Source organism: Lynx rufus, unplaced genomic scaffold, assembly GCF_022079265.1.
Source record: "Lynx rufus isolate CCGP_SWC_20201006 ecotype Redwood Valley unplaced genomic scaffold, mLynRuf1.p SCAF_4, whole genome shotgun sequence".
Taxonomy (NCBI): Eukaryota; Metazoa; Chordata; class Mammalia; order Carnivora; family Felidae; genus Lynx; species Lynx rufus.
Window position 1 is genome coordinate 63,677,132 of NW_025814856.1, and position 27,694 is coordinate 63,704,825.

The following is a 27,694-nucleotide window of genomic DNA, read 5'->3' on the forward strand; positions in this document are numbered from 1 at the left end:
AGAGCCCAACACGGGGCTCGAACTCACGAACTGTGAGATATTGACCAGAACCGAAGTCAGACGCTCAAACGCCTGAGCCCCCAGGCTCCTCGAGATAAGGCTAATTTAAACTGCACAATGGGGCGCCTGGGTGGCGCAGTCGGTTAAGCGTCCGACTTCAGCCAGGTCACGATCTCGCGGTCCGTGAGTTCGAGCCCCGCGTCGGGCTCCGGGCTGATGGCTCGGAGCCTGGAGCCTGTTTCCGATTCTGTGTCTCCCTCTCTGCCCCTCCCCCGTTCATGCTCTGTCTCTCTCTGTCCCAAAAAAAAATAAATAAACGTTGAAAAAAAAAATAAATTGCACTAAGTCATTTCCCTGCTACTCCTGAGTTGGGGCTGATGAAGAAGATGTGCGAGCAGCCGACCAGCACACAGCTTCCATCGTCCCCGAAAGCGTGAGTTGCGGTATGCATCAGCTAGCAAGGCTGCTGTTCTCCCGCACTTTAAAAACTAGAGATGGAATCTTCCAGGGTTGAGTCATGAACACAACGGTATCTCTGGACAGAAAGCCGATGCGATAGAATGTCCCATCCTGTTGTTATAACTTACTTGTTTTCTCACTGTCCTTGGTCGGCGAGCAGTGATTTCTGTCTCCAAAAAGGAGACCCAGAGGGCTGGCTGTTTCGTCTCAAAGGAGGGCCGCTCTGACTCAGGGTAGTGAGAGGTAAGCAGCTGAGTTAGGTGGTCCCTCTAGGAAAACATGTGCTCAGGAATCAGAATGGATCGCTGATTCTGGAAAGAGCCCCACACTCCCGGGTGACCGTGCTGTAGCTTTGTGAAGCAGATGTAAGGACTGAACAAAAACAGTTGTTCCCTGCTGAGTAGAAAGAGGCTTTTCCGCCTGCACACCAGCACCTGCAGGGCTCGGTTGGCCTGGGGCTTTATCCGTGTGTTCCCTGCCTTCCTGGGCTCCCTTGGAAGAATGAGGAAGGACAGGATGCCTGGACAAATTAGCACGGAACTACCAAATTCTCCGACTCACACTCTCGCTGCACATGACCCTGGAGAAACGATCACATTCCTGTGTGTGTGAGTGTTTCCGCCTGTAGGGTTTTGGGAGAAGTAAGTGTACTGTGGACATAAGCGTGTGGCTCCATATCTGGTCCTTGGGTGCTCGGTCAGTGAGCTTCTCGTTACTATCATTAAAATAGACAAGAGGAGGGGCACCTGGATGGCTCAATAGATTAAGCATCAGACTTTGGTTCAGGTCATGATCTCACAGTCTGTGGGATCGAGCCCTGCGTCGGGCTCTGTGCTGACAGCTCGGGCCCTGGAGCCTGCTTCGGATGCTGTGTCTTCCTCTCTCTCTGCCCCTCCCCTGCTCATACTCTCTCTCTCTCTCTCAAACTGAATAAAACATTTAAACAATTTTTTTTTTTTTAAGAATAAAAGCACATGAGGGGCACCTGGGTGGCTCAGTTGGTTGAGCGCCAGACCTCGGCTCAGGTCATGATCTCACGGTCCGTGAGTTCGAGCCCCGCGTCGGGCTCTGTGCTGACAGCTCGGAGCCTGGAGCCTGGTTCGGATTCTGTGTCTCCCTCTCTCTCTGCCCCTCTCCTGCTCACGATCTGTGTCTCTGTTTCTCAAAAATGAATAAATGTTAAAAAAAAAAGACAAATTTAAAATAGACAAGAGGAGGTGGAGGTGGGGGATACCACTTTTGGAAGGAGGGGCATGGAACATACCACGGAATCCATGAGAGACAGGAAAGCAGCATCTTATAAAGTAATGCTTTGCAGTTTGGGGGGTGTGTCTTCTTATCCCCTGAGAGACCATCCTGGGTCGAAAATCAATATCTCTGGACTTAATATACTGTTATTTTTTTTGGAATGTAAGTTCTGTTTGACGTTTATTTTTAGACCATTGTCTGGTGTGGGTATGCATCACCCCAAGTGTAGGTTGCACTAATCCCAGGGTCTAACCGGCCCCGAATCCCAGATCAGGGACTGAGCAACTTTTAGTAACCTCGAAGGACCTCTGGATGGGAGGTTGGCCTTGATCTTTGGGACACTGGGACACAGCTGTGGTGAGGGCGGTCACGGCACCCACCTGTTGCGCTGGGGTCTACATTTCATGGTTTCCTTTTGGATGCCTTTATTTATTTATTTATTTAATGAATTGGGGAGACTAGTCTTTTCATCTTTCTGCTTTATTAAAAAACATCAACTCAGGGTTCCTGGGTGGCTCAGTTGCTTGAGCGTTCAACTTCGGCTCAGGTCATGGTCTCACGGTTTGTGGGTTTGACCCCCACGTCCGGCTCTGTGCTGAGAGCTCGGAGCCTGGAGCCTGCTTCAGATTCTGTCTCTCTCTCTCTCTCTCTCTGCCCCTCCCCTGCTCAAGCTCTGTCTCTCTCTGTCTCAAAAATAAACATGAAATAAAAACAAACATCAAAAAAATTAGTGATGGGCTTTCAATCGTGTCCGGGATCCCCTGGGGGCCTTCCTGGTGCCCGTTCTGACGCCCCTGCCTTGGGACGCAGGTCGGACCATCATCTTCACGACCCACCACCTGGATGAGGCTGAGGCGCTCGGTGACCGTGTGGCCCTCCTGCAGCATGGCCGGCTCCGCTGCTGCGGTCCCCCCTTCTGCCTGACCCAGGCTTACGGCCAGGGACTCAGCCTGACGCTCAGCAAGCAGGTATGACGCACAGTGACCTAGGTGTGCGGGAGAAATGCCCTTCCTGTGTGGGGCAGAGGAGACAAATTCGGCTGTCCTGTGACAGTTTTACACTTTGGACTCAAATCAACTGAACGAATATTGATTCTGAGTTCAGTGTTGCCCGTAATGCTGCTGTCCTATGAAGGGAGGCCTGAGGGCCTTGGGGTCTCGGTACATGTGGAGGAAAGGGTGTACCTGAGAACGAAAACATGGTCACTGTGGTGTGTGCACAGCATGCTCAGGAGCCGGCAGGGTGGGGGTCTGCTGTGGGCTCCTGGTGGTCGGGAAAGGGGGGCACTGAGCTGCAGACTGCGTTTCCTGGTGGCCCCGGACAGGGACTTACCGTGTTATGGGTGGACTGGAGAGGGAGTCGGTAATTGAGTGGAAGTCTCTGTGCACAGCGGCCCGGATGCCAGAAGAAATCCCCCAGGGCTGAGTGGAGTAATTAGCCCCTGTGACCCCAGTGCATTTGCACTGACAGAGGCATCAGATGAAGCTCAAAAGCACCTGATTGGTAACAGCATCCGCTGGGTCTGGCCAGGCAGTATCGTAGCCCAGATGCTCTACAAATATTTTTCTTCTTATTTTTTTAAATGTTTATTTATTTTTGAGAGTTGAGAGCGAGAGAGAGACAGAGAGTGAGCAGGGGAGGGGCAGAGAGACGGGGAGACACAGAATCCGAAGCAGGCTCCAGGCTCTGAACTGTCAGCACAGAGCCCCACACTGGGCTCAAACCCGTGAACTGTGAGATCATGACCTGAGCCAAAGTTGGACACTTAAGCGACTGAGACCCAGCCCTGTATCCTGTAGTCCCCTTGCTAGGATTGTCCCCAGGCTCAGGGGGCCCGTGTGCGTATAGCCCTCCCCAGGCCTGTCCGAGGAGCCTGGTGACCACGGCCAAGATGGGCGTGCGGGTCTCACCTTGTTGGAATTACCACCAGAGATTTATTTTTAAAAAGGAAGAAGTACAGGGGAGCCTGGGTGGCTTGGTCGGTTACACATCCAACTCTTGGTTTCTGCTCAGCTCATGATCTTATGGTTTGTGGGTTTGAGCCCCATGTCGGGCTATGCACTGACGGCGTGGAGACTGCTTGGGATTCTCTCTCTCTCTCTCTCTCTCTCTCTCTCAAAAATAAAATAAACTTAAATAAATAAAAAGAAGAAGTACACCGTGTCCTAGAAATGCCCGTGGCTTAAGTGATATTTCTCGACGTCGCTGCTTTGAATTGGAATTTCACACGTGACCTCCAACGACGTAAAGTTGGTATTTTTGGATTAACGAGCCTTGCCGTTTTCTCGCCCCCCCTGTGGGACGGCCAGCCTTCTGCTCCAGAGACCGATGACCTGAAGCACGTCGCTCGTGCCACGTCTCTGATCCAGACCTACATCCCTCAAGCCTTCCTCAAAGACAGCAGCGGGGCTGAGCTGGTCTACGGCATTCCCAAGGATGCGGACAGAGCCTGCTTCAAAGGGCTGTTCCAGACCCTGGAGCAGAGCCTCGACCATCTGCATCTGACCGGCTTCGGGATTTCAGACGCCACACTGGAAGAGGTACGTTCAGCCGGTCAGGTGCGCTTTTAACTGACTACGTTTGGTTTGCCACCCTGCGTCGGTGGTGAGGCGGGGGTAAGGCAGCGGGGAGGGCGCGTGACGGAGAACATGGCCGATTTATTGTTTCCAGGGTCTGATCAGTGCCACACACCACGTAAGCCAATATGGACCGGAGCACGCCCATGGGTCACTATCGTTCTTTAGGGAAAATCCGCATTTTTAGATTTGAGAGCTTTGATGTCTTTACTCCGGAGTCGTTACATGTCTGAACTCTTGTCAGTAGTCGGGGGGTGGCTTGCCTTGTCTCCTCATCTGGAGACCCCCTGACTTTCTCCGTGGACCTGCTTCTGTTTGGAAGCCCATGGCCCCACCCTGGGCAGAGGAGGAGATGTGCAGAAGGTCAGGCTCGCGGACGTTGCTGGCTCCCGGCGAGCCCCATGCTGCCCCCCAGTCACTTGGGACTTTCCTGTCACTTTCCTTACGCTTCCTGTCACTTGGGACTGAGCTGGCTGACGTCCACCTTTCAGTGTGGTTTCTCTGTACCAGCGGGAGGCCGACCCAGGCATTTCCTCCAGGATGGCCGTGGGTGTAGCTGAACCCAAGGCGAGCCTTGCTTTGGGACCTGGAGCTCGGTGAGCCTCAGCTGAGTTGTGATTTTCCCTCATTTATTATCTATAGAAAGTGCTGCAGAATTAGAATGAAAATCCATGATGCAGAGGGGAAATCTGGGCAGAGTCTCGGAGCCCTCTGTCTTCGTGAGGCAAGAATAGTCCTAGGAGCTGATGAAGTTTGTGGTTTGCAGTCAGCACTCAGAGTCGGAAATATTAGAGACCTTACAGAACCACGAGAATGGAAAGATCGTGACTTCTAGAACGTCGGAGCTGGGGTGCCTGGGGGGGCTCAGTAGGATGAGCTTCTGACTCTTGATTTCAGCTCAGCTCATGATCCCAGGGTCCTGGGGTTGATCCAGCCCAGTGTCAAGCTCTGTGCTGAGCATGTAGCCTGCTTGGGATCTTCTCTCTCTCTCTCTCTCTCTCTCTCTCTTCCTCTCCTTTGCTCTCCTCCCTCCCCCCTCCCCCCACTGCCCACCAAATAAATAAGCAAACTTAGGAAAGAAAAAAAAGAAAGTCAAAGCCTGAACTTTGGGCTGTGTTTCAGAATGGATTCGGGGGGCTGGGTTAGCAACGTGACAGAAACAGCAACCACGTGTGTGTGAATCAGTGTAGATAGTGGCCGCAGCAACTTTTGTCTGGAATAAAATGGTCACAAAAGATGGTAAAATGTAACAAGATTTACCGTATATTGTTTTTTTTTAATTTTTTTTAATGTTTATTTATTTTTGAGACAGAGAGAGATAGAGCATGGGCAGGGGAGGGGCAGAGAGAGGGAGACACAGAATCCGAAGCAGGCTCCAGGCTCCCAGCTGTCAACACAGAGCCTGACGCGGGGCTCGAACTCACAGACTGTGAGGTCGTGACCTGAGCTGAAGTCGGACGCTTAACCGACTGAGCCGCCCAGGTGCCCTAAGATTTACCATATTTTAATATGTAGTATGTATAACTCAATATTTTCTAAACGAACCGCGAGCAGGACCCTTGTAAAGATACGTCCAGCGTCTGGGACTAGAGCATCGTAGTGGAAAGGGTGTGAGCTCTGCCCCCGCCGGTTCTAATCCAAATCCTTTTCCTTCCAATATCTAGGGCCTTGGGTACATCATTCTACTCGTGTGAGGCTGGGGGTTTTGATCTTTGAAATGGAATGACTGCAGCGGCTTACTTGGTTATTCTAGGGCTTTGCCATAACACTTCCTGCTCAGAACAAGCCAGTCAGCAATGGTAAAGGTTCTTCCTGCCTGTGGAAACACAGAGAGTGACATCATTGTCACAGCTTTGGAATGTCATGGAAGGAAGTCGTATCCGTGCTCCAGGGAAACGTGCCAGCTGCCGTGTCTGCGAGCTAGTAGTTGTGATAGTTGGGAACTTTGCGGTCACTATTTTCCTGCACACGCAGGGACCCACCACCTTTGAGAGTCGTCTTACCGGTTTGGGTCGCTTGAAATGGAAAAAGATGGGCACCAGCATGGCTCAGGAGGTTAACATCCGACTTGGGCTCAGGTCATGATCTGAGGGGGTCTGTGCTGACAGCCCAGAGCCTGGACCCTGCTTTGGATTCTGTGTCTCCCTCTCTCTCTGCCTCTGCCCTGCTTGTGCTCTCCATCTCTCTTTCTCTCTCAATAAATAAATAAATAAATAAATAAACAAACATTATAAATATTTTTTAAAAAAAGGAAAAAAAATTTCTTTTGTTCTTTGTTTTAATTTTATTTTGGTCTTTCCTAATTGCTTTTATTTTCTCAGTGAAATGGGAAAGAAAGGCATCAGCTGTACATGAGCACGGGGAGATTTACCGACAATAATTTCCTTTGCATTGTAAGGTGGGGGCGTGGCCCGTGGAGCCCAGACTTGCTGTGCGGGTCTGTGGCCCAGCATCCCCGGGCTCCCTGGGGCGGGGGGGGGGGGGGTGGTTACCAGATGCCTGGTGTCTTGTTCGAGGCCGAGGGGGTCCTCAGGCTCAGCGGGTATGGGCCCACCTTTTGGACCAAACCCACCTACGGATGCTGTAACGAGTGTTCATGGTCAGCTTCTGTACACTTGCATATTCACAGGTGAACACACATGGCAGGGAGAGCCAGCTTTGTGGAAGTGGCATCTCATCTGTCGCCAGTGACGTAGGAGAGCCGACGCGTCCTGTGACCGTTCTCGTTAGGTAGAGTGCGGTTCTGTGGAACACTTGGCTTGACTGTTTTAGGAATTCAGACATCACAGGGAAAAGTGGTGAGGGGTATGTTCCGTGTGGACGCTTAGCTTTTAATGTGTTGTTAATCATTATGTATGTTTAGAGAAATGGCATATAGAAAATTTTTCTGTGTTTTTCTTTGTGTTTCTGTCCCTCCCTTCCTTCTCTCTTCCCTCCCTCCCTCCTCCCCTCCCCTCTTCCTTTCCCCCCTCTTCCTCCCCTCCTCCCTTCCTCTCCTCCCCTGCCCTCTTCCTTCCCTCCCCTCTTCCTTCCCTCCCTCTTCCTTCCCTCCCTTCTCCCCTCCCCTCTTCCTTCCCCCCCCTCTTCCTTCCCTCCCTCTTCCTTCTCTCCTCTTCCTTTCTCCCCTCCCCTCTTCCTTTCCTCTCTCTTCCTCCCCTCCTCCCTTCCTCTCTTCCCCTCACCTCCTCCCCTCCCCTCTTCCTTCCCTCCCTCTTCCTCCCCTCAGTCTTCCTCCCCTCCCTCCTCCCCTCCCCTCCCTCTCCCCTTCCCTCCCTCTTCTTCCCCTCCCTCCTCCCCCTCCCCTCCCTCCTCCCCATCCCTTCATCCCTCCCTCCTTTTTCTCCTCCCCCCACCCTCTTCTCCTCTTCTCCCTACCCCTTCCTCACTATCCTTACCTCCCCTCCCTCCCTCTCACCCTCACTCCCTCCTTCCTTTTCTGCCAAATGATCAGGTCTGGCTGCATTTCCAGCCACAGCCCTGGATTAAATCAGAGACTTCTGGAGCAGAGAAGGTGTCAGCTCTGCCTTTTACTCGTTTGTGCGTGCTGGTAGGGCTCATTTTAGCTGCCAGAATCTTCTTTAAGCCACTCGTCTCCTTTATAAGCGTGGTTTTAGTAAAAGCTAGACAAATCAATGGGAAATTGACTTACACGAGCCACAGAAAGCTGTCAGTTGTGGGGCCCAAGGGGCCAGTGAGGCGGCCTCTGTCACCGCGGACCCGCTGCCCATTCCATAATAGGAATGCCCACCTTCTGACAGGGTTTAGTGGGAGTGGAAACCGAGGTCCTCGTAGTTTCCTACACCCTGGGGTGGTGATGACTGTCCCCCAGGGCAGCCCCCAAGGTTCGGACTGAATCGAGGGAGTTTCTCAGCACCCGGACCGCAGAGCCCCGGGTTGGAATCCATTCTCCAGGCCATTGGCCGAATGTGTCCCTGGGAGTTGTGAGAGCCACAGGGTGGGGTTGATGGAAGGGGCTCCTGGCAAAGCCTGAAATGCCCATGAAATGCCCAGGGAGCCAGCCTCGGAAGGGCTGGAGGGCTGGGTGGTGCTGGTTGGTCTTTCTGCCACCCTCCTGGATGTGAGTTCCCCTGGGGCCTTCGTGCCCGTGGACCGCTCCGGGGCTGGGAGCTGGTTTTGTGTGTGTGTGTGGGGTGCCTCCTTCCCACACCCTGACTCACTGACAGCCTGGCCTGGCCTCCCCCGCCCGGGGGTCCTTCCTTTCATGGCTGATGTCTGTCCCCTTCCCTGTCCTCCACCCTGGAGAGAGGAGACTGTGGAGGAAGTCTCATGGCACCATGCCCAGAATCTTAAGTCAGGTTTAAAATTTTCTGGCCTGTGTCGCTTTGTAACAGGAGTTACCCCAACTAATGATACCGATCTTAAGCGGTATCCATTTCCCCATAACCTTTGCTTCTATGGCTGCCTAATTTCTGTTTAAAAGGCTTCCTGGGGCACCTCAGTCTGTTGAGCATCCGATTCTGTTTTGGTTCAGGTCATGATCTCACAGTTCATTAGATCGAGCCCCGCATTGGGCTCTGCATTCACAGTGCGAAGCCTGCTTGGGGGTCTCTCTCTCTCTGCCCCTCCCCTCCTCACTCTTCTCTCTCAAAATAAATAAACATTAAAAAAAAAAAAGCCTCCAGGATACAGTTCGTCCTGCAGGCCCTGAGTGCGGTAGGAGCAGCTGGGTCGGGGAGCAGCCCGCGTGTGGCTGGAACCCCATTCTTCTCCTCGATGAAATAGAAATTTCTTCCCTAACGTTCTCAACACCGTTTCTGTTTGGATCAGATAATGCGATAACCCTCAGAACAGGTGACAAACCGCAGGAAGTCATGCAAAGGTGAGGACTTCTCTGCATCACTTTCACTGCATTTAAATCCAGAATACACGTGCTGTGGGGTATTTGGAAAGTAAGCGTTTCTGTATTTTAGCCCTTCTGTATTTTTAGTGTTATCATAGGTATTTAATCACAGCACAGCTTCTAGAAATTCTTTGTTTTCAAATTTTAATGTTTATTTTTCAGAGAGAGACAAGAGTGTGAGCGGGGGGAGGGACAGAGAGAGGGAGACACAGAATCCAAAGCAGGCTCTAGGCTCTGAACTGTCAGCACAGAGCCTGATGCGGGGCTCGAACCCACAAACCGCGAGATCATGACCTGAGCGGAAGTCGGACACTTAACAGACTGAGCCACCCAGGAACCCCTAAAGATTCTAAACTGATCTTTACACACAATGTGGGGCTCGAACTTATAACCCCGATATCGGGAGTCACACACTCTGCCACTCAGCCAGCCAGGCGGTCTCTGAAAATTCTTTTTATGCTAATTCCCTAAATATTCTTATTTCTGATTTGTATTTCCCTTTATTCTACAAAATATTCTTTTTAAAGATTTTTAGGGGCGCCTGGGTGGCGCAGTCGGTTAAGCGTCCGACTTCAGCCAGGTCATGATCTCGTGGTCCGTGAGTTCGAGCCCCGCGTCGGGCTCTGGGCTGATGGCTCAGAGCCTGGAGCCTGTTTCCGATTCTGTGTCTCCCTCTCTCTCTGCCCCTCCCCCGTTCATGCTCTGTCTCTCTCTGTCCCAAAAATAAAATAAACGTTGAAAAAAAATTAAAAAAAAAATAAAAATAAAAAAAAAAGATTTTTATTTCTGAGTAATCTCTACACCCAATATGGAGCTCAAACTCACAACCTCAAGATCCACACCCTCCATCATCTGAGCCAACTGGGTGCCCCCAAAATATTCTTATCTATACCCCTTGATGCACCTTTTGGAAATTTAAGTCTTAATCTGTCTCCTCTTTGCCCTGTTTTCTTTTCCATTCTTTATTTTTGAAGTTGCATATAGGAAAACCCACTCGGTAAATTTTGGCAAAGGCATGGGGTCGTGGGACCATCACCAAAATCTGGATACGGAGGGAGTCCATCCTTGCTGCCTGCTTCAGGGAGTAATTCCTTCATGCACCTTGCTTCTCTGCAACCCGCTGTTTGTTTTTCCCCCAGATCCCCCCACCCCCCACCCGGCCCCTTGATTCTCATCCCCCAAAAACAAGCCCAACCGGAAGCAGCAGAACCAGTCGTGCAATTACTTGGGACATTTTACATGTGCTTTTCCGATTTCCTGCAGTGATTTCTACCTGCCGTACTTAGTACATGCTTTGCACATAATAGGTGCTAACAGGTATCGGTTAGAGGCTCATGTGTCTTTCTTTTCTCTTGCACACACGCAGGTGCTCAAAAAGAAACCATCTGTCTTAAGGGCAACCATAAACAACCATCTGAAATACAGATTTAACAAGATAGAATATTACAGCCTATGTGGGCTTGTTTGAGAACGGGATCTTAAATTGAAAAAAGATTAAGCCTTTTAAAAACTTTCTTTTGTTTGATGGAGTCTATAAAATATCTATCTCAACCAATTTTGTCTCCTTACAGCAAGCAAGTATCGACTTTCTTGTCTTGTGTCTGTTATTGATCCACAGTCAGTGTGGATAAGCACCCTGCACATGCTTTCCCTTTGTTCGCCTGTGCGGTGCCTGACAACTTACAGCAGGTGCACGGGGGCCTGTCCAGGGATGCTCCTGACTCTGTAGCTAGAGAGCAGATTTCATTTTCTTTTTCTTTTTTTAATGTTTATTTATATTTGAGAGAGAGAGAGAGAGAGAGAGAGAGCATGGGAGAGGGTCAGAGAGAGAGGAAGACACAGAATCAGAAGCAGGCTCCAGGCTCCCAGCTGTCAACACAGAACCCGACATGAGGCTCGAACCCATGAACCGTGAGATCGTGACCCGAGCCGAAGTCAGATGCTTAACCGACTGAGCCACCCAGGCACCCTGAGCAGATTTCATTTTAAACTGCAGTAAATTCCTTGTAACTCATGGCCCCTAAAGAGACCCCCAAGCCAGTGAGGCTGAGATGTCAAATCTGATCATACAACCACCATGCGTGGAGTGTGTTTGCTTTGCATGGTGGGGGACCAGGGAGAGCTGGAGCCCCCTGGGTGTGCACAGGAAGTACCTTTGCAGCCAGCTTGGAAGCCAAGGCAAAATCTTTTCATGTCATGCAAATGGAGTGATTCTTAGTGGTGCGTTTTTTTTTGATTTTTAAATATGTTTATTTATCTAGTTTTGAGAGAGAGAATGTGAATGGGGGAGGAGCAGAGGGAGAGAGAGAGAGAGAGAGGGGCGGGGGGCAGAGAATCCCAAACCGGCTCCAGGCTCTGAGCTGTCAGCGCAGAGCCCGACGCGGGGCTCGTTCGCGAACCATGAGACCATGACCTGAGCTGAAGTCGGACGCTCAGCCGACCGAGCCACCCAGGCACCCGCCTGAAGACTATTTAAAAAAAATTTTTTTTAAACATTTATTTTATTATTGAGAGACAGAGACAGAGCATGAGCTGGGCAGAGAGAGGAGGAGACACAGAATCAGAAGCAGCCTCCAGGCTCCGAGCTGTCAGCACAGAGCCCGACATGGGGCTCGAACTCACAAGACTGAGATCATGACCCAAGCCGAAGTTGGACACTTAACCAACTGAGCCACCTGGGCACCCCCTGAAGACTCTTTAAATTCTCAGTCTTCATCCCGCTGCTTTGCCCCTCCCCCCATGTTCCTGGCCTGAAACAGTTACGACCATGACATCAGTCAGGTGGTGGTTTCTCTTGTTCTGTAACTCATCCTGCATCTTTTTCATTGGCATTAGACAGAAACGGAATGCTTTTCTTCACCATGTTTGTTTATTTGTATCGGTAAGGATCACCGTATGCAGTGAGCCAGAATTTGCTGCGATCCTAATTTGCTTGGGTGCCAGGGTCCTACCAGTTTTAGCCCCTGGCGCTCCTTCGTGCTGACTCTGTGCCCTAACACAGCCCCACGATCTTCCAGTGTCTTATGTTCTGATGTCACCAGGTGCTCTGGGCGCCCGAAGCGCATTTCCCCGCCTGGCCCTAGAATCGGCTGTTTCTGCAAGGGGGCCCGGCTGTAGGTGCACACGTGGTGTGGGGCGACACTGCTCCTGTCCTGACCTGGGGGTGGCTGGACAGTCTCCATTTGCTGCTCTTTCTCCCCTCACGGTGAAAGCCAGGGGTTCACCTCCACGGGGAAACCCCCCAGGGCCAGGCCAGCCACACTGGGTTCCTCGAGTGTCCCCTCTTCGTCTTTGTCTCTCCCTCCCTGACCGGGGCAGACTCAGCTTCCGTATCGGAGGCTGTCCCCTTGTTTGCCCAATCCGCCCACACCTCTGGAGCACCACAGGTTTAATGCCCCCTGGACGGAACCTGCGCCCCCCCAGCCCCTCCTGGATGCCCCAGCCCCAATCTGGTGTGTTCTTCCTGCAGCCGCTGAAAGCCAAGGAGCTGCCTCCCTTCCCCCCTCGAGTCTGCCTGAGATGGGGAGGGGAGGCTGCTGGCCCCAACATGTTCCTTCTGTCACCTGACACCCTGTGTTTTCTCCTCGGGGGACAATAAACCCAGTAATTTCAGGGTTCTTCATTTGGAGACTTAGGTCTTTAAAATTCTTTTTTTAAAGTTTATTTATTTTGAGAGAATGAGATTGAGAGTGAGGTAGGGGCAGAGAAAGAGGAGGAGAGAGAGAGAATCCCAAGCAGGCTTTGCACTGTCAGCACAGAAGCAGGGGTGGGGCTCGACCTCACGAACCATGAGACCATGACCTGAGCCAAAATCAAGCGTCGGATGCTCAACTGACTGTGCCATCTGGGCGCCCCAGGTCTTTTAAATGTAGAGCAGACTCAGGTTCTTACCGCTTGCTCTAAGCCTGGTGTCAGCTCGGTGCCGAATGTGCTATTTGCCCTCTGACTGCCGTGCTGGCCCGTCGTTTCATGTTGTGTGTGGGGGGAAAAAAAGCCATCACAGGGCAGCGTGGATCCAACCCAAGCTTGGCCTTATCAAATTTAGAAACGCACTGAAGTTGAAGTCCTCATCCCCTTGTGCAGAAGGAGACTGAGGGACTGCATGTGAGAAAGGGGCCCCGTCGCCCAAAGTCGGGAATTGGAGTTCAGTTGTGGCAGACGCCAAAACCCTCCACCCGCGCTCCTGACTGGTACCGTCTCTCCGGTGTCTGGGGACGCATCACACCAACGGCCCTTGTTTCCAAGCTGCACCGATGGTGCGTGGTTCTGCGGTGGACTGAACAAAGGCCCTGAGCATGTCTGCATCCTAATCTCCGGAATCCCTGGACCTGCGGTTGTCCGCTGCACAGATCTTATGACGGGAAGGCTATCCTGGATTATCAGTGTGGAGCCGTGTACTGAGTAGTGTGCTCGTCAGAAGGACATGTGAAGGTCAGACGGATGGAAGGAGAGGCCTTGGTGGAGGCAGGGATTGGGGTGATGCGCTTTGAACACGGAGCACGGGGCCGTGAGCATGTAGGCGGCCACTAGAAGATGAAAAAGGCAAGGGGTTCCTTCTCCCGTGGGGTCCGTGGAAGGAACCAGCCCCGGGTTATCAGATGATAAGCCGCTGTTGCTTTCCATCCATGTTTGTGGTCATCTGTTCCAACAGAGATCGGGAATGAACAGACGCTCCTGTGAAATGGTAGACTCTTACCGTATGCACTGTGTGTGGCCTGCCAAGGGACAGATCTGCCCAGACTCCTGCGTCTGGAGAGGACTAGCCAGTGACTCTCCTGTTCCTTACCACGTAGGCTCTCCCCACGGTTTTATCTTCTGCTTCTTAAAACTGTTACTTTTGGGAAAATGAAAACAAAACGAAACCACAGCACAGTTTACATTTTGGTCCAACTTTGGACACCGTCCCTGTGCTGATGTCATCTGTTGGTTAGGACAATGCCGTCATTGTCTTGCGGAGTCGGTCGTCTTCATGCATTTCCTCAGCGTCTCAGCTGAAGGCACCTTGCACTGCCCATCTCTGGGACACAGTCCATCAAATGGACACTTTAAATGCAGGTCAAGTTGGGGGTCTGAGACTACTTGGCGGTGGGGTGCACGTAGCCCCGCGGTCTGAGGGATTGATGGCACAATCAGTGTTGAGGTGACCCCGGGCTGCCGTAAGTGCTCAGACCCTGCAGCCCTTCTAAATGAAAAAAACCTCAGGCCTCAGATGAAGAATCTGCAAACTGTTGAACATACTGTTCTTTGCGAACAGAGAGCAGAAATGCCGTAGGCTTTCAATCCATACTTCTGCTAAATTATAAATTGTTTCTGCACTGGATAGCGTCCTTGAGATTTCTACCTTCTCCCCCTAGTTTTATTGACATACAATATCATATTAGTTTACGGTGTACGACATGATGATTTGATGTATGTATGTGTGATGCTGATGGCTGTTGGAAGTTATCATGCGTCATGTCATATAGTTATTTTTCTTTCTTTAATGTTTATTGTTGATTTTGAGAGAGAGAGTGGGCAGGGGAGGGGCAGAGAGAGAGGGAGATAGAGAATCCCAAGCAGGCTCCACACTGTCAGCACAAAGTCCGATGTGGGGCTTGATCTCAACGAACCCTGAGATCATGACCTGAACCGGAATCAAGAGTCAGACGCTTAACCAACGGAGCCACCCAGGGGCCCCTCACATGGTTATTTTTCTCATGGAAAGAACTTCTATAATCTACTCTCTTTGCAACTTTCAGATACAAAGCCCAGTCTCATTAACTGGAGTCGTAATGTTACAGATCACATCCCCAGGACTTACTTATCTTTTAAGTGGAAGTTTGTATCTTTTGACCCCTTGTGCCCGTTTTGCACCCCCCGCCCCCCGCCCCACTCTCCCCTGGCAACCACCAATCTGGTTTTTTTTTTAATGTTCTATGTATGAGTGAGATCATAGGGTTTTTGCCTTTCTCTGTCCAACTTATCTCACTTAGCATAATGTCCCCAGGGTTGTGGCAAAAGGCAGGATTTCCTTCCCTTTTGTGGCTGAGTCATACTTCATTGCGTGTATATATCCCACACCGTCTTTATCCCCCTTCATTTACGGCTGTTTCCGTGTCTCAGCTCCCGTACGTGATGCTATGGTGACCACGAGAAGCAGGTGTCTTTTCAACGTAGTGTTTTCTTTTTCTTTAGGATAAACTACCCAGAGGTGGGATTGCTGGGTCACAGGGTAGTTCTACCTTTAACCTTTTGAGGACCCTCCATGCTGCTGTCCACAGTGGCCGTACCCGTTTGCATTCGCACTGGCTGTGCGCGAGGGATTCCCTTCTTCCACATCCTCACCAGCACCTGTCACTCCTTGTCATTTGGATTCTAGCCGACAGGTGTGAGGTGACACCGCATCGTGGTTTTGATTTGCATTTCCCTGGTGCTGAGTGAGGCAGAGCATCTCCTCACGCGCCTGTTGGCCGTCAGCCCGTGTTTTCGTTGCACCGCTGGTATTTTTGCTGTTGAGCGGAATGTCCTCATCTGTTTCGCTCCTGTTCCGGTCACGCGATGACCTCAGGTGAAGGTTGGTAAGAGTAGTTTGACCCGTCTTCGTCTGATTTCCCTTTGCCTTGGGAAGCCTGAGCTCGTTCCCGTGAAATTCTGAACTTGTGAGACAGAAAACCACTTTCCGGGCCTGTCCTTTGGAAGAGGCCGCTGTGCGTCTGTGTGGTTCGCATGCAGTGGCCCGTGGCCTGGTCTCGTTGTGAGGATGGAGAAGACGCCGTCGGAGCGGGAAGAGGTGCCCGTGGCGGCCTTCCGCAGACGCCCGGGGGCTGCACTCTCCCTAGACTTCGGGAAGCATCGCCGGATGTGAGACGCCTCGTCTCCGCTCAGACGCCTTCCCGCGAAGCGGCCCGTGGTTTGTGCTCTGTCTCATGAAGGGATGTTTCCGTGTGTGGAACGGACTCTCCCAGGCTTGTGTGTAATGAGACTTCGTGGTCGCGTGCTGCGTCCTCGTCCTTGACCGCCTGAGACCCGGCGTAGGCTTCCCTGTTCCACTCCTTTAGGAAAATGTGTCAAGTTCGGCCTCCAGCTACAAATACTGATGGAAGGTTGTGTTAGGGATTGTGTGCATCAGATAATAAAGCAAGGGTGCAGACCACGACGTGGCACTTCCGTCGCCCACATCCGTGGGGCAGGGGTTCCCCGCCTGGGTCACGTTCCGTCCCGGGTGCCGTGTTTCCCTGAGACCCTCGACCAGGGTGGCTGCAGGACCACGGGCTCACGGCTTCCATTTGGCACCGGACTTGCAGCCCAGAATAACCAGGATGGCAGCCGCCATCGGGAACTCAGACTTTTGAAAACGTCAATCACCGTCATACTGCTGTTCAAAATTTGAGCTTTATTTGGGCCTTTCCGCTCACTGGGCTACCTTGGTGTTTTTCCTGCTGCCAGGTGTCCCCGGGCGGTGTGGCTGCAGTCAGGGCACGCCGACACCAGGTGGCGCTCATAGCATCCTTACTGTCTTCGCCTTGCCTTTCCCTTTCCGCAGGGGAGGCTGGAGAATCCCCTCCGTGTCCCCGGTACTTAGTGTTGTGCTGTGATCGACAGCATTCCCCAGTGACCCCTGAGAGCACGGACAGCAAGACCTCTGCCCTTACTGTCTCTTTTCCTCCCACGCATGCTTGTGCACACACACGTGCACAAGTGCACACACACACACACTGTCTTGTTATGAAAAGGGGAAGGGAGGGGAAGTTTAAAAAGATAGATGGAGATTATTACCAAGGTGTTATCAAGATATGCTTTATATAATTCACAATTACTTTTGAACATTGAATGAAAATTCCATTTAGAATAAGATACAGAGGAAAGTTTCTTCTCAATGAATAATTCTTGACTTGTACCGCTTCCACTGTTTTTTTTTTTTTTTTAAGAATTCCTTTTTTAAGGGGCGCCTGGGTGGCTCAGTCGGTTAAACATCTGACTTCGTCTCAGGTCATGATCTCGCCATTCGTGGGTTTGAGCTCCGTGTCCTGCTCTGTGCTGACGGCTCAGAGCCTGGATCCTGCTTCGGATTCTGTGTCTCCCTCTCTCTCTGCCTCTCTGCCCCTTCCCTTGCTCGTGCTCTGTCTCTCTTTCTCTCTCAAAAATAAATACACATTAAAGAAATTTTTAAAAAAGAATTCCCTTTTTAAAGAATATCTATTTATTTTATTCCTTTTTAAAAATTTTATTTAAATGTTTATTTATTTTTGAGACACAGACACAGAGCATGAACAGGGGAGGGGCAGAGAAAGAGGGAGACCCAGAATCCCAAGCAGGCTCCAGGTTCCAAGCTGTCAGCACACAGCCCGACAGGGGGTTTGAACCCAAAAACTGAGATCATGACCTGAGCCGAAGTTGGATGCTTCACTGACTGAGCCACCCAGGCACCCCATAAAAATATTTATTTATTTTTGAGAGAAAGAGATAGAGGAGGGGAGGGGCAGAGAGAGAGGGAGAGAGAATCCCAAGGAGGCTCCAGGCTGTCAGCACAGAACCTGATGTGGGGCTTGATCCCATTACCCTGGGATCACAACCTGAACCGAAATCACGAGTTGGACACTCAACTGACCAAGACACCCAGGTGCCCCTATTTCTACTGTTTTTAATTTTGTTCTCTATAAATGCCCTGGATGAATATGTATCTTTCTGAATGCGCTGGGTGAAGGCTTAACTCGTCAGTCCTCGGTGCGTTCCTCATTAGTGGGGCTAACAGTACTGGTCTCACTGGGTTGGGCTGAGAATGAATTGAAGTGACACCTCAGGGACGTGCCACACGGTACTTCTCGTCCTCCCCCTGCTTGGCCTCTCCTAGGACCAGACGTGGGAGCTTCCGTTGGGCATTTTCCTTCCGCCATGCAGCAATGCGTTCAGTGCTTGCAACCCCTCGGTTACACGTCTTACTGTTACCGTTTATCGTGAGGGGAAAGTAAGAGCGGCAAACAGTTTCCCAAAGTGACGCACTGGCACAGCATTGTTACTAATTGTTAGTTACTATTATTCCTGGTGGTGGTGATGCAGGTGATACGCGAGGGGTCGTGAGGTTTGCTTCTTTTCCTCGGGGTCTTCCTGGAATCCGCAAGGGGTCATCTTACGATTCAGAGTCCCCACGTAGGATCCAGTGAAACCTCGTGGCCCTTCACCGGGGCGGGACTTGGATTCTCTCAGCGGGATTCTGTGTCAAACTAATGAGCCACACGCAGAGAAATGATGCGTCTCTGCCCTCCCGCAGGCTTCTTGCTTTCTTCTCTTCTCTGGTGCCCTCTCCCCGCCTTCCCTGCGGGCTGGAGGGTCCCCCAAACACCCAGAGATAGTCAGTACCTTTGTACTCACTCCCTTAAATAAGCAATCAGAGGTTGCGCTGTTTACGGAAACGCCAAGTGCGGTTCGCACAAATGACTGGAAGCCGTCATCCACCGAATTTCAGCTGCTCATCAGTGCCACCCCTGCTCCCGACACCATGCGGCCGACACGGCGGGCCCTGGGTCCCATGCCGCTGGCCTGACGTGTCGTGGGGAGCGTCGTCCTCAAGCCCTGAGCCCTAGCCCTTCCTGCGGTGGTGGTGGCACAGGGCGTTCATGCACGAGCCAGCCGCCGGTCCCACGCACCTGCCGATGTATGCTAGGGACACCCCCTCACCTCTCCGTGGAACCTGCCAGACCTCCAGGTGCCTCTAGGGCTCAGGCGGCTTCTCACCTCTCGTGCTGGTTTGGGACCCAGTCGTTGGATCTGAACTCACTGAAACTGGATTTTGCTTCCAGCATGAACTGAATAGAGACCTCAAGCCGTTACTTAAACACGCCGCTCCCGGGGACGTGGCACTCCCGTGGAAACGCCATGTCCAGTGGGGGCTCTTACCAGTGTGTCTCACCCATGCCAAGTAAGCTATGTCACGAGTTTCTCCGTTCAGTCTCTGAACTTTTTTTTTAAGTTTATTTATTTATTTTGAGAGAGAGAGAGAGAGAGAGAGAGAGACAGCACAAATGGGGGAGGAGCAGAGAGCGAGGGTGAGAGAGAATCCTAAGCAGGGTTCGTGTTGTCAGCTCAGAGCCTGATGTGGGGCTTGAACCCACAAACTGTGAGACTCTGACCTGAGCCGAGATCAAGAGTCAGATGCTTAACCGACTGAGCCCCCCCAAGCGCCCCCATCTCTGAACTTCTTTTTTTTTTTCTTTTTTTTTTTTTTTTTTAATTTTAATGTTTGTTTCTGAGACAGAGAGAGACAGAGCATGGACGGGGGAGGGGCAGAGAGAAAGGGAGACACAGAATCCGAAGCAGGCTCCAGGCTCCGAGCCATCAGCCCAGAGCCTGACACGGGGCTCGAACTCACGGACCGCGAGATCGTGACCTGGCTGAAGTCGGACACTCAACCGACTGTGCCACCCAGGCGCCCCCCCATCTCTGAACTTCTAAGACTCTGGTGTAGCCAGCCACAACTCCCTGTTGCATTGGACACTGTATCGTGGGCGCCTCCTTTGCCCTGCCTGCTTTTTGCTTGGATTGACCCCACCATGCCCGTAAATGCCCTGAGGTCCACGGTCAGGTTTCCCTCGCCTTGTATCCCCAGAGCAGCCTTACAACCAGCTTGCAGAGAACCGGGCGGCCTTACCGCCAGGCCAGTAACGGGAAAAGCTCATGAGATAACGGTGTGTGGTGTTTGTTGTCATAATGACCTCACTGGGGGACTGAGGCTAAAGGCCAGGAGTGCGTTGTGAAAATGGGTAGGAGATAATAAGAAGGTCTTTTTTAATTTTCGTAAAGGTGTTCCTGATGCTGCTGCAAGGTTCCAAAAAGCAATCAGACGCTGCTCTGGGAGCTGGCGTTGAGCCGCGGGACCACGGGCCTCCAGAGCACTGTAAGTACCCGACACGTCTCTGCATTTCTGCTGAGGGGATGACGTCTTCATCCTTCCCCCAGAGCCGCTCGGCGCAAAGCTGGGACATGAAGGGACTGAAGGCAGCCGGGGCGGTAACTGGGGACACAGGTCACGGCCCAGGGAGCAAGGCTGAAGGTCTCGTCCTGACTGGTATAAAGTGAGCGCGTGCTTGGCGAGCAGCTTTATCTCTCCTTCAGATCGGGACTTACCGTAGAAGAGGTTTCTTCTTGTGTAAAATCAGGGTAAGGAGGACCGTCATCCGTCATCCGGTGTCCTCTGCGTCACATACAACGCGACTCAACCTGTGTTCTCTGTGTGCCTGTGACGCGCGGGCTGCGTGCCAGGAGCATCTAGGAGCTCTGCCTTCCCGGGGCTTCTGTCCCTGCGGGACCTCAGTGTGGACCTAGGTGCCAAGTGCTGACATCTGCTCGCGCGGGCATGGGGGCCGGGACAGACGCCAGGTGTGGTTTCCAGGGTGTGGCTGTCGCTGCCTATTTAGGAACAGTGGCACACTGCGAGTGCTGAGCTGGGCCCTGGAGGTGAGTGGGCTGGTGGGTGGACAGGGGGACAAAGTGCCAGCTGCCCCCTTCCTGCAGATCTGGCGTAACCAGCCTCAAAAAACCTGTTTCGAGGATGCATGGGGGGCTCAGTCGCATAAGCATCTGACTCTTGATTTCAGCTCAGGTCATGATGTCACAGTTTGTGAGTTCGAGCCCGGCATCAGGCTCTGCACTGACAGCACAGAGCCTGCTTGGGATTCTCTTTCTTTCTTTCTCTCTCTTTATGCTCCTCCCCTGCTCTCTTGCATGCTCTCTCTCTCTCAAAATAAATACGTATTTTTAATGACCTGTTTTAGGCATTGTAATTGGTTTGCAGTGGTTTCTCATAGTGGTTTTAATTTGCTTGTCCCTAATGATTCAGTGGGTTGGGCGTATCTGACGTAAGCAGTTGTTCTGAGATATAATTCACATACCACACCATTCGCCCACTTAACGTGTACCGTTCAGCAGTTCTTAGTGTATTCGGAGTTGGGCATCCGTCCCCACTGTCGGCTGTGGGACAATTTCCTTTATCCTGAAAAGAAAATGTGCCTCGACTTAGCTGTTCCTTCCCGTTGCCCTGGGAACTGCCGTCTGTTTCTGTACATGTGCTTATTCTGGGCATTTCATACAAATGTTATCATGTAATATGTGGTCTTTTTTGACTGCCTTTTTCTTTTTTTTTAAGTTGATTTATTTTGAGAGAGAGAGTGTAAGAGAGCAAGCAGGGGAGGGGCAGAGAGAGAAGGAGAGAGAGAGAGAGACAGAGAGAGAGAGAATCCCGAGCAGGCTCTGCACTGTCAGAGCAGAGCCTGATGCAAGGCTCGAACTCACGAACTGTGACATCATGACCAGAGCTGAAATCAAGAATTGGACGCTTAAGCGACTGCCCCCCCCCAGGAGCCCCTTGACTGGCTTTTTCACTTAGCATCATGTTCCCAACAAGGGTCATCCACGTGGCAACGGGTGTCAATGCTTCATTTTCTTTGATGGTCGGATGCCCTTCCTCTGTATGGATACACCACATTTTGTCCATTAGCTATTGGTCATTTGGATTGCTTCCGGTGTTTGGCTCTTAAGAATACGCCATCACGAACATTTGTGTGCAAGGTTTTTACAGGCATGTATTTTCTCCTGGGCACATGCCTGGGAGTGGAATTGCTGGATTGCACGTTTAGCTGTATGACGGACTGACCGTCACGCTGTTACCTAAAGGCACGCTGTTGACGTTCCCCCAAGCAGGACAGGGGGATCCAGTTTCTCCCACTTGCCCACTGGCCACTTGTGACTGCCTGTGGTGTGGACCCCAGACAACTCGGGGGGCTGGCGGGGGCGCTCGCTCGTGGTGGTTTTGATTTGTATTCTCCTGACGGCCGACGATGTGGAGTCTCTCTTTGTCAGCTTATCGGTGTTTGCACATCGTTTTGGAGAAATGTCTGTTCAGATCTTTTGCCCATTTAAAAAATTGGGCTAGGGGCGCCTGGGTGGCGCAGTCGGTTAAGCGTCCGACTTCAGCCAGGTCACGATCTCGCGGTCCGTGAGTTCGAGCCCCGCGTCAGGCTCTGGGCTGATGGCTCAGAGCCTGGAGCCTGTTTCCCATTCTGTGTCTCCCTCTCTCTCTGCCCCTCCCCCGTTCATGCTCTGTTTCTCTCTGTCCCAAAAATAAATAAACGTTGAAAAAAAAAATTTAAAAAAAAAATAAAAAATTGGGCTAATTTTATTTCTGGAGTTGTAAGTCTTTTATTGTGGAATTGTGAGAAGTGGGATGTTAACCCTGGGGTTTTCATGGATGCCTTTTATGCAGTCGTGGAAATTTCTATTTCTGGTTTGATGAGAGGTTTTCATCATGAACGGGTGGGGGGATATTGCCAAATGCTTTTTCTGCATCTACTGAGATGATCATGTGTATTTTTTGCCCTTTATTTATTGATGTGATATATTACACGAATTGAGTTTTAGGTGTTAAAGCTTCATTTCATTGACCAACTCAGATAAATTCCACTTGGTTTCATGATATATAATTCTTTTAATAGATTGCTGGGTTTGATTTGTTAGTATTTGTTGGGGCTTTTGAGTCTATAATGGTCTGCAGTTCTGTTTTGTTTTTCTCTTGATGTCTTTGTCTGGTGTTGCCATTGTGGTATTTATTACTCATCTCACAGTATGAGTTGGGAAGTACTTCCTCCTCTTGTATTTTTTTGGAAGTATTTGTGAAGAATTCATTCTTTAATACATGTCTGGTCGAATTCACCAGTGAAGCCATCTGGGTCTGAATTTTCTTTGCAGGTAGTTTTTAAAGAAACTAATATTTTGGTTTCTTTACTTGTTATACATCTATTCATATTATTTATCTCTTCCTGAGTCAGTTTCGATGTTTTGTGTCTTCCTCGGCACACGTCTGTTTCATGTGAGTTACCTGATTTATTGGCGGATAGCTGTCCATAACATCCATCTATGATCCCTTTTATTTAGGTGGGCTTGGTAGTAACCAGAATCTTGCATTTCTGAATCTAAAAATTTACACTTCCTCTTTTTTTTGGGGGGGGGTTAATTTAGCTAACATGTTGTCAATTTTGTTAATCTCACAGAAACAGCTATTATTTTCAGTGATACTCTGTTCATTCTCCATTTCCATTTCATGAATTTCAGCTCTGATTTTTATTATTTCCTTCCTTTGACTTGCATTAGATGTGGTTTGCTCTTTTTCTCCTGATTTGAGATCTTTCTTCTTTTACACTCCCATTTACAGCTGTGAATGCCCCTTTGCATGCTGCTTCCGTGGGCCCCCCAATCTGCGGATCTTGTGTCTTCACTTTTATTTATCTACGAGTATTTACGAACTTTTCCTTTGATTTCTTCTTTGGCACACTGGTTATTTAAGATTATGCTTTAAAAAATTTTTTTGCTTGTTTATTTTTGACAGAGAGAGATAGAGACAGGGCGCTAGTGGGGGAGGGACAGAGAGAGAGAGGGAGACACAGAATCCGAAGCAGGCTCCGGGCTCCGAGCTGTCAGCACAGAGCCCGGCGCAGGGCTTGAACCCACAAGTTGTGAGATCATGACCTGAGCCAAAGTCGGACGCTTAACTACCTGAGCCCCCCACGCGCGTCTACTATTATTTTAAAAATATTTAAGTGATTGCTACGCCCAGCGTGGGGCTTGAACTCACGACCCCACGATCAAGAGTCGCAAGCTCTTTCTTCCAACTGAGCCAGCCAGGTGGCTCCAAGATTATGTTTTCAAATTTCCACATATTTGTGAGTTTCCCAGATTTATTTTTGTTACTACAGTCCCATATCGTTCTACTCTGACCAGAGGAAAATGTTTTGTATGATTTTACACCTTTTTAACTTACTAAGGCTCGTTTATGGGCTGGAATACGGTCTACCTTCCGAGTGCTCCTTGTGCCCCTGAGAGGAGTATGTATCTGTCGTGATGGTGGTATGTTCCATAGATGCCCTTCTGTCTGCCTTGTCTACACAGCTGTTCAAGTGTGCGATATCCTCCTTGATGTTCTGGTAGCTCATTCTATCCAGTAGTGAAATTGGAGTGTTGTTGTTTCCAGCTCATTGCCCGATTGTCTCTTCCTCCCACGGCTTCTGTCGGCTTTTGTGTCACGCGTGTTAGCCTCTTTAGTTGCATAAATCATACTTTTTGTCTCTTCCTGAACCTTTCGTCCGTGCTGACATTGTATCTGACGAGCTACTTTCTCAGGAACTTTGTGGAACTTCCTTGGATTCCAGTAGTATTCCTCATCAGACCCAATCCAGATCTTTTTGTGAGATAATTTCTTCTCTATTTTTGGTTCTGCAGAGATGGTGGGGGGCAGAGGGAACGGCACCACGAAGCTCCCTCGGAGCCCTCTGGTTTGGTTGAGTCGGTCTCTGAGACACAGTCTTAATTCTTACTTTTTATTTTTATTTTTTTCACCTAAAAAGTTTATTAGCAGAGGAGAACACCAAATGATTGATGAATGTGGTGAACTGTAATATTCATTCATTCATTCATTCTTTCATTCCCTGGGGTAGAATAGGCTTCATACAAGCTTTACCATTTTTACGGGTACTGTTCTGTGGCATCCAGTACATTTACGTTATTTTGCAGCCGTGACCGCCGTCTCCAGAGCTCTCTCGCCTTCTCCAACCGAAACCGTAGGCAATAAGCCCTGAATCCCCCCCTTCCCCGCCCCTGGCAGACAGCTTTCCCCTTTTAATCTGTATGAAGCTCACTGTTCTCGAGACCCATGTAAGATGAAGCCTACACTGTTTGCTCTCTGGCGATTGGCTTATGTCATTTAGCAGAATGGCTTTAAGGTTCACCCACCATGAAGCATGTGTTAGAATTTGCCAGATGTAAAAGTCAGGGCACGTGGGAGGGGCTGCAGAGTTCCCAGGCCTCTCCAGGCGCCACTCTCCCCGAATGCCAAGTGCTCACCCACATGGGGGCTCTCTGAACCCCATCCTTTCGGGGTTTTATGGCGGCTTCATTACACCGGCATGACTGATTAAATCATTGGCCGCTGGCCAGTGAGGGGTCAAGGGGAGGTTGGAAGGTCCAACCCTGTAGTTATGTGGTGGATTCCCCAGGCTCTTAGTTAGAGTGAGTTCCAAAAGTCACCTCATTAAGGTCATTGACATAACTACAGACACCCTTGTTGCTGTCACCACTTAGGAAAATCCAGAGGTCTGCAAGAAAGGGACAAAGAGCAGATACACATTTCTTAGTATAAATCACATCTTATTTATTTAAAAAAAAATTTTAATGTTCATTTAATTTTGAGAGAGAGAGAGAAAGAATGTGTGTGTGTGTGTGTGTGTGTGTGTGTGTGTATGTGTGTGAACATGGGAGGGACAGAGAGAGAGACACACACAGAATCCCAAGCAGGCTCCGAGCTGTCACCACAGAGCCCGACGGAGGACTCGAACCCACGAACTGTGAGATCGTGACCTGAGCCGAAGTCGGACGCGTAAGCAGCTGAGCCCCCCAGGGTCTCCTCATTATAAAGCACAGTATCACAAGACCACCAACTCTTAACAGGGCTGTCTTAGAAGCCCATTGAGCTTGTTGGCAGAATTCAGCTCTGTGTGGGTTTAGGACCAACGTCCACCTGGGGCTTGGCTGGCTGTCGGTTGGGTGTGCTCTCAGCTCCTAGGAGTCATCTGGAATCTTAGCCACATGGTCCCCTCCCAACAGGACATGTTTCTGCTTCAAAGTGAGCACAAGAATCTCTTGTTTTGATTCACTGAAAGGCGACTGATCAGTGACCAGATCTTCCAAAGCTCTTCACTTTTTCTGTACGCGTAATCCAAGGGTGGGGGGTGACAGCCATGTGTTCAAGGTCTTACCCACACTCGGGGAATTGGAACCTTCTGTGAAGTAGGGGTGATTGGGGGGCCATTGTAGACCTCTCCGTGCCAAACGACTAGTACCATATGCTAAATTGAATTCCCCTTCGGGTTTATTAGCCATTTAAATTTTCTCTCTTACAACACGGTTGTTGTTTCCTTCCCTCATGAATGATGTAGTTTTGAAGGATAGTGTCTTAAGTTTGCTTTAGTAACATCAACTGCTTGTATTTTTATCACAAATGGCATATTTCTTGATCACACGATTAGATGAGTTTTTATATGGTGTCACCACCACCCGGGTCCAGATAGAGCATTCCCAGCACCTTGCTGGGCCCACTGCCCTCTCCAAGTCAGACCCCCTCCCCAAAAGGTGATGCCCTCACCTTACAGTAATTGTGCTTGTTGTTGGACTTCATGTAAATGGGGTCATCGTGTGTGCACAGGAGTCTGTTTTTTCTCCGTATTTTGCCGCTTTGATCCATTTATGTTATTGCTTGTGTCATTTCTATGTAGTAATATTCTGCATATATCGTAATTTGTCTCTCTTTTACCGTGTATATACAAATTTTATTTTAACTGGGCATACACATTATTTTCTCTTTTCATTATTAGCATTTTACCTAAAGGCTTCATTTCTGAGCATTCTTGTATTTTAAGGTGCATTAGCTAATGACTTTTTTATGTAAGGGCAAATTCAAAGAAAATATGATTATGTTCTCATAAACATTTTGTCATCCTTGAGAACTTAGGATAATTTACATTGAAAGGTATTGCCCGCATACATCCTCTTTGTGACGGTGATGCATCTGTTTTGAAAAAAATGGTAATTTCATGTTCTGAATTTGGGGGACATTATGAAAATCCATGCAAATATGTTAGAAATAAAATGTGCAAAAAAACCGAAAAACTACTGTTATGTGAAAAGGAGCGGTATGTTAAATTTTAAAAAGAACCCCGAGGAAAGAAACATTATGTTTTCTATTACCTTTGTAAAATATGATATAAAAAGGCAGTGTTACTTATCATCCAAATTACAAATTATGGAACTGGAAAAAACGTCATTAAAATATCTAAGTATTTCATTACTTAAAACAAAACGTGAGATCAGGACACATGACCACAAATTTGGTATGACATTTCCTGAATTTCCCAGTTTTATTGTGTTCTGCGAATCCTCCCACAAAGCTCCACAGGAAGCCTCTCTGTCAGTGAAATTCATATTACTTAGCAGATATAACTTTACTTAAGGGCTGGATCAGGATTTTGGAGACGGTGTGAAACCGTCTTCTGGGTAAAGCGCTCACTCACTTTTCGGGGACGGGAGCATGATCCACACTCGAGAAAGGGAATTTCTGGAATAATCACTTACCAAAACCTTTCCCTTTCTTGTTGGTGCTTTCAGGAATTACGTTTTTGTTCCGATTCCTGCCTCTGGCCGCCCCTGCCCGCAGGCACCCCTTCCCTCCACGCTTGCCGTGTATCTTCAGAAAGTCTTCTAAGGGGCTCGCTCTCAAATAACTCACCTCTTGCTCCTCTGATAGATGGATGAAGGCAACATAAAATATAAAATACAGATATTTTAAGCATTGGGAGCCTAGTCGTGCCAGAGAAGTGAGTTACAGAGACTGTGCCCAGAGAGCACATCTGTCCCTGCCATGTAAGGTGTGCAAATCACTTCTTCTCGGAGCCCCGACACCATCGACCAGACACGATGAGAGGCGTCCTCTGTGCATTTTCTTACTCAGTCCTCCTGGACATTTTGCAAATAGGCT

The 27,694-nt window shown here is 49.9% G+C and overlaps 1 protein-coding gene across 1 annotated transcript in view; it reads left to right on the forward strand.

Moving 5' to 3' along the window:
* ABCA13 (ATP binding cassette subfamily A member 13) overlaps positions 1-27,694 on the forward strand; it is a 394,379-nt gene that overhangs the window by 198,216 nt on the left and 168,469 nt on the right. Inside the window, exons 40-42 of the mRNA XM_047096975.1 lie at positions 2,518-2,675; positions 4,017-4,247; positions 19,921-20,014. Coding sequence (XP_046952931.1) covers positions 2,518-2,675; positions 4,017-4,247; positions 19,921-20,014 — 483 coding nt within the window. The remainder of the gene's footprint in view (positions 1-2,517; positions 2,676-4,016; positions 4,248-19,920; positions 20,015-27,694) is intronic.